The 7,244-nt window shown below is 36.5% G+C and overlaps 1 protein-coding gene across 3 annotated transcripts in view; it reads left to right on the top strand.

The window, feature by feature from the left end:
* Positions 1 to 7,244, top strand: part of LOC106939504 (transient receptor potential cation channel subfamily M member 5-like) — a 57,535-nt gene that overhangs the window by 27,905 nt on the left and 22,386 nt on the right. For all 3 annotated transcript variants that reach the window (XM_015021907.1, XM_015021906.1, XM_015021905.1), the window contains exons 6-7: positions 4,439 to 4,584; positions 5,771 to 5,883. In XM_015021907.1, the coding sequence (XP_014877393.1) occupies positions 4,439 to 4,584; positions 5,771 to 5,883 (259 nt within the window). The remainder of the gene's footprint in view (positions 1 to 4,438; positions 4,585 to 5,770; positions 5,884 to 7,244) is intronic.

Raw genomic sequence — 7,244 nt, 5'->3', positions numbered from 1 at the left:
TAGAACCTAAAGAACCAGACATCATCATCTCTTCATTCCTCAATCAAATCCTGGGGCTGATATGGTACAGAACATTTTGCTATGATTGATTAAGTTTCTTTTTGTGGTTTTGACTGTTATGGTTTGATTATTAGATAATCAATTATTTGCTTATTTAATGTATAGTCGTATCAGCCAAAATAATATAAATGGCCATTTAAAGACCAAATCATATTAAGAGATTAACAGTAAATACATAAATATTTCCTTCTTTAAAAAAAAAATGTGTTAGGGCTTTCTGTTTGTTTTATTAAGAAATGCTGACATATTAATTCAGTGTTCGGTGGTCATTTTATGTATTATTAATGTCAGACATAGACCTTCTGCCCAGGGGCGGATCTAGATTAATTTCCAGCAGGGGTGCAGAAGAAATTATGCTAAATAAAAGCATTTTGTTAATATTCAGAGGTGGATTTTTTTTTTAACCTTCACAATTTTATTTTAACAATGAATTAAAAATTATAGTGCTGCACTTTTAGCTGCTGTATAGGATCACACTTTCCATCTGCTAGATCAGGGCTCTGCAGCCTGAATCTCTGGAGACACAAGTTGCTCTTTGGCTTACTTGATATATCAAATAATGAAATATTGCTCTGTTTTTTTGTTTAATTCTTTTTTAAGTGTCGCCATGGAAAAACCCTGACTATCCTGGCCCTGATCTAGAACCAACCTCCAAACCTAACTCCTTATTTGTATAAATATTTTAGTAATACTCTTTACAATACCAGAATTTTCACATAACTTTTATACTTTTGGAGCCCTCAGGGCAGCGGTGACGGCTTGGCCCCAGTCTGTGCGGGGGGAATCGCCAACCGCAATTTTTTGAGATAGGAATTTTGGGTTTTCATGAGCTGTATGCCAAAATCATCAGTATTAAAACAGTTAAGGACCTGAAATATGTCAGTTGGTGTGCAATGAATCTAAAATATGACAATTTAATTTTTATCATTACATTATGGAAAATAATGAACTTTATCACAGTATGCTAATTTTTTGAGAAGGACCTGTAGATTTAATAGCCTAGAGAATATATGTTTTACATATCCAAACATCAGCATCTCAGCTTTAAGCCACATATTATAGAATCCAGTAATATCGATGGTCACTCTACTCACCAACTGCCCCAACCAGACCCAAAAAAGGTTTTGCGTCTTTATTATTTGCTATATTAAAGACACATCACATCTCATCTGCTATGTGTAAGTCAGCAAGACAAAAGGTTTTGCCAACCAGCTGAGGGACAGATGTGGAATCAGAATCACATAATAGAAAAGTACAACGTTTGTACTGACCAGGATTCATTTGGTTTACACAGAAATTACTTATTCTGTTTTTAAAATGTTTAATAACATTTTGATTGTTACAGAATCTCATGTTGTTGATGCTTTTAGCACTTGGTAAAATCAGACAATAAGAGGCAACTATGTGATAATTCTTAACAAAAAATATTACTGAATTGTGAAACTGTTTTCAACTGTAGGCAAGCATTGAGCAAATACAGGCTGATTCCATAAATTAGAATATGACTGGAAAGTTCCTTTGTCAGCAGTTCCATCACCAAATGAAAGACATTATATAGATTAATTAGATTATGTATGTTTTAACATATTTATATTTTGTAGTATGTTTAATACCTGCTAAAAGGTTATTTTTGAAAGGTACTATTAATCTGACAAGCCTGATCAAGACATATCTAATTTATTGAATACGACTTTCTGGCATTCATATGTAAATTTTGGCATTATTAAAAGAAAAGGCCTTCTAGTAACTGTGGGTGCATCAACATCCTCCCCCTCCCCCACTCCTCTTTGTCCCCACCAACTTGCAACACAAAGTTACACCCTTGGCCACAACATATAAAAATATTTTTAAAAGTATCAGTGTGATAAAACTCTACAACCCTGGGAGAATAAGCGGGGATGGCTGGAGAGACAGATGAATGAAATATTCAAATTTTCTGAGAAAGTGAATTTAGTTTTTATCAGCTGTAAGCCAGAGATTTGCTTTATGAACCAAGTAATAGAACAGAATTTTCTTTTTGAAGATATTCTAACCTATTGACCTTGTTAAGAACGAGATATTTCTACCTATTGCTTGTTATCTTGTCTCCCCAGAGCTGTTAATTCAGGGTGTAAATGTGAAACCATAAAGACAATAATCACTTCACAATCAACCAGAATTTATTCAAACACTCAAATGGATAAAATAACACCAACATCTCAGCATGACCATACCAAAGCCACAAAGAAAACATTGATTACCTTAGAAAAATACAAATTACGAAGACATTTCTCAGGGGAGCACTGTGCAGACAGAACAAAAATGCAGTCTCACCCCAGTGATCTGAATAGCTGTTTTAGCTCAATTACTTTTATATCCAAGTACATCAAGGTGGATTTTTTCTGTCTGGTGCGTTCTGACGTTATTTGTTTTAGAGGTGGACTCATCCTACATCCCAGCAGCACGTGGTTCTGGGCTACCGCTGCACGCAGACAAAGCATGAGACTTTTTCTGGCCAGGAACAATGGAGGTCTTATGCTGCACGAAAACAACTCTACTAAAGGTCACGGCATCCAGTAAATTCACTGCCTAAGCCATCCTCTCTACACTCCTTGAAGCAGCTTCCCAAGCTAAGAACAATGGATGTGCTATTTCATGTGGAAACATTTCTACTCAAAAAATGTGGGACCAAATTTTATCAACTAGGTGTACTTCCATCCCTCCAAACTGCCCCAACCTGGTTTTCTAACTCCACACAAAGCCCTCCTGACCTCTACATTGACCTGGTGTGTTGCTACATTAAACAGGTTTTGATTATAGAAATTTGCACCCATCCCATATAATATCTTCAAATTTATATAAAACAGACATGAGCAATTTCAATACTAAAACATCAATTATGCTCAATATTTTTCTGATTAGATTTCTACTTCTTTGGTTATAACAAACTACAGCATTTTTTTTTCAGATGAATATATGTAACATACATTTTTAAGGTTGTAATCGTATATGAAAAAATTCTACTAAGTAGACAAATTTTAATTAACGTATTTTCCAGACTATAGAGCACACCTTACTATAAGCCGCACCTATAAAATGTTTTGAAAAAACTGGATACGTACATATATAAGCTGCACTGGGCTATACGCTGCTGATATCTCCACCACTCACGTTTTTTTCACAATAAATCTGCTATTAAGGACTCAGCCCTCCGTCTCCAACGCCGAACCATCGATTCGTTCACACTGAGTTTACGTGCAGCGACTCTATTTCCCTCCTGTACTGCCAGATCGATAACCCTCAACTTAAAAGCTGCATCATATGAACGTCTTCGTGTGGTTTCCATGATGGGTATGAGTTTGAAGAAATTTCTCTGGTGTACCTGCTGCTAGCATTTGCTTGTTCTAAATGAAAATTAGTGCTTTCTTCTTGGATTTCCAATTTTGACTTCCAATGATTTACTTCCTGCAAAAGAGCCCTGTGGCGGTAGAAGAAAAATCCACAGATAAGCCGCACCGGGCTATAAACTGCATGGTTCAAAGCGTGGGAAGAAAGTGGTGGCTTATAGTCCCACAAATACAGTAAATGGAGTACTACATCTAATTTAAAATACTCTACTGATTAGGGTATACATAGATTAAGGGGTGAAAGTAGTTTTAAATTCTTGGGGGTACTATGACAAAAGTGTATACATATGGTGGCTGCGCAGTTGGTTGAGCTGTTGCCGTGCAGCAAGAAGGTTCTGAGTTTGATTCCCAGCCCCGGGTCTTTCTGCATGGAGTTTGCATGTTCTCCCTGTGCATGTGTGGGTTTTCTCCAGGTACTCTGGTTTCCTCCCACAGTCCAAAAACATGACTGTTAGGTTAATTGGCCTCTCCAAATTGTCTCTAGGTGTCCCTACTTTCACCCCTGCATAGATTAAACCAAGTCAAAAGTTAACCAATTTGAGGCCTACTAAAAACAAACATAATCTAATATTTCAACATTAGCAAATATTAACATTAAAAACTAGCATAATTAAACTAATATTTCCAACAACCTGCACCTGTTCATTACTTTCATAAATGTTGAACATGACATTAGCTTATCTTCCACGTAAAAGGCTGATATGTTAGTTTTGTCAACCAAGTTATTTTTTTATTGAGCATTAAAGTCATTAATACAAGCCAGTAATATTAAGATTAATATAAAGCATAATTTTACCAATTTCTCATGTCTTAATCCATCCTTTGAGGTCTGATCAGGCAATAGTATAAATGAAAATGGCTTGTGATCAACAATGAGGCTCTTTGTAGTCTCTTTTTTGACCTAACAAAATGAATCATAGATTTGAACTTAGTGCTAAACCGGCTAGCTTATGTCCCAAAACTTTCATGTTCTGTTTGTCCTGTATTTTCAGATGTATTTGGTGAGTGTTACCAAAGCAGTGAGAGCCGCTCCTTCACACTCCTTATAAGGAAGTCTCCTGTGTGGGGCGGGGCTACATGTCTGGAGATGGCCACAGCAGCCGATGCCCGACTGTTCTTCAGTCATGATGGTGTTCAGGTAGAAAAATACATAGTTCCAAAAATCTGAATCCCATGTTTTGTCCATTTGACAATAATGATTCCCACCATGCTTCTCTTGTGTTCCAAAGCCTAAGAAAGCATTTGCTCTATGCATAAATTTATCACCATTTGGATGAGTAAATTTCACCCTTGTTTATGCCCGTTACTCAAAACTACTTAAAATCACTCTGTGTAAGAAATGCAGGCGCTCTATGTGAGAAATAATGGTGAAAATAAAGCAAACATGCACCAAATTCAAATCCACTCTGTTCCCAGTTTATTCCTACATTGATTTTGCACTAAGAAAATTATGTTATTTAGTCAAATTATTCTAAGAATCATAGTTCCCTAATTATCTTGTGTTTAACCTTTTTAAATATGATAGTCAACCTTCTCAGTACTGTATTCCACTCCTCCACAGAAACACAGAGATGTTAAAGACAGCTGTGGCTACCATCCAGTAGCTTTCCACCATCTGTGTATGCGTGAATGACTTAATGTAGTGTTTGGGGTCCTCTGGACTTGAGAAAGCACTATAAAAGTAAAAGCCATTTGCCATTAGTACTCATTGCAACAAAGCTGTATTTTAGACGAATACATTCTTGTCACACAATGTAATTTGTTCACTTTAACAACAGAAGGTATGTGATCACAAACAGTGAAAACCAATCATAACTTAATAAGAAGGTAAAATACTCCTAACACCTGTTACTGAAATAATTATTACAGAAGATATGTTCAGATTTAATAAAAAAGATCTGAGTTTATTTTCAACAAGTATGATAATAAACTCAGAAAGCTGGTATCATTTTCAGATCTTTGTCTACATTTAGAAGTCTTGAATGGCTAAGTAATGCCCCAGATAACAGTACATAAATTACGTATAGCTAGTTGTATATGCTTGCATTGCAATAAAGTGCAAGCATTGCATAACTCCAACATCTCAGTTCTAACTGCCCTCCTCACACACAATAATAAGCACTGTCTATGTGTGTTTATGGTGGAAGAAATAAATAAAAAAATCATTACTTTGACTTGAGATTTGACTGAAAGTTTTGGCCTACTTCACATTTGTCAGGCTTCCCAGTGTTCTGGGACTGATTATTGCTGTAGATACAGACTGAATATCATCAGTCTGTCTTCTGTCTTTGATAACATCATGACCTTGTGTTGCTCTGCGACAGTCTCTGTTGTCTGAGATATGGTGGGGTGACATGGAGAGGTCTACCGAGGTCTGGAAGCTGATTCTCTCTTTCTTCATGCCTCCACTCATCTACACCAACCTGATCAGCTTCAGGTTAGTCTTCCCTTATTGCTCTGCAAAACTGAGAGCTTAATATCAAGGTTTGTGCTTGCATTAATATTTGATTTGAAATTGATGGTTTCTTTATGACTCTTTTTTTACTGTGAGAGAACAACACTTTATTGAGTTTAGTTTGTCTTTGCTAAGGCTTTTTTTTTTTTACATTGTACTGAAATAAAGAGAAGTAATGCATCAAATAGTTTTTCTCAAGCAGAGTGTAAGTTTAGTTTTCCTCCATAAGAAATTGATTTGGAAATGAGAATGCATTGTTTGTGTCCTCAAAATTTGTGATTATGTATTTATAACCAAAGTCATTCTAATATTTTTACAACCAATGATGCATCGTTTTAGTTCAGCTGAATTTTCTCCAAGGCTCTTTCACATATTACAGATTCTTAACAAAGGTCATTATATGTACACAGATGTCAGACAAGAATAAATCAAGTCAAATGAAAATGAATGAAAATTGTTCTTATTAGAGTCCAGTTCATTCCATTTAGCATGTTGATAATGTTGAAATGGTAGTTTTGAAGTTCTTGTACACTAAATAAACAAGATTTCATCCCTTGTTCCTGAGTCTTGACTAACAGTACATCAAAGAACTCTGTTTTCTGTGTTTATCTCTAGCTAAACTGAACGTACAGAGGGTGGCCATATGTATGTTACCTTAATATTATTTTGAACTCAGGTAGGCATTAGCCATAGGATATTACTGAAGATTCTTTTGTCTCCCATAACATTGTAACAAGACACATTTAACATCTTGAACCTCAACTGCATAAGGCCTATGGAGGAATTTTTCTGCCATAATCCAAGAGTACACATTCTCAGTCTGAAAGCAGGATTTCCTCTTTTGTTCTCAAACGTTTAATACTTTTGCTTGCATTTTTATTTTGAAAGCAGGACTTCATATCTTTTGTCTCAAAACTTATAATGCTTGTACTCAAAACTTCTCCTTGCACTGAGACATACTCTCTGCTTGGACGCTGCTCGCTTAAAATACATTTTCTGCTTGCTTCTGGAACAAAAATGCACCGTTGCCTGGCAACCTCTCAGCCAATAGAATGAAAGTGTTGTACTGGGTGTGTTTGTCTCCTTCTTGCAGGTGTGCCTGTGTGGCTACTATCGATTGTAGCAGCCTGCGCCACCCACTGGATGTAGGGAGAAACAACGACCTCAGCTTTCTGCTTCATGTTGCACTGAACATCTGCCAGCAGTGAGCTACTGATCGCTAACAGCCTTCTGATATTAGGGAGGAGTTTGTTCACCCAACCAACTCCCTATCAGAGGTGTCCAAAGTCGGTCCTGGAGGGCCGGCATCCTGCATGTTTTAGTTCTCTCCCTGGTTTTACACA

Source organism: Poecilia latipinna, unplaced genomic scaffold (assembly GCF_001443285.1).
Source record: "Poecilia latipinna isolate Pla-1442-1.1 unplaced genomic scaffold, P_latipinna-1.0 Scaffold2894, whole genome shotgun sequence".
Taxonomy (NCBI): domain Eukaryota; kingdom Metazoa; phylum Chordata; class Actinopteri; order Cyprinodontiformes; family Poeciliidae; genus Poecilia; species Poecilia latipinna.
Note: the sequence above shows the minus strand (reverse complement) of the source record. Positions and strands in the feature narration are given on the sequence as shown.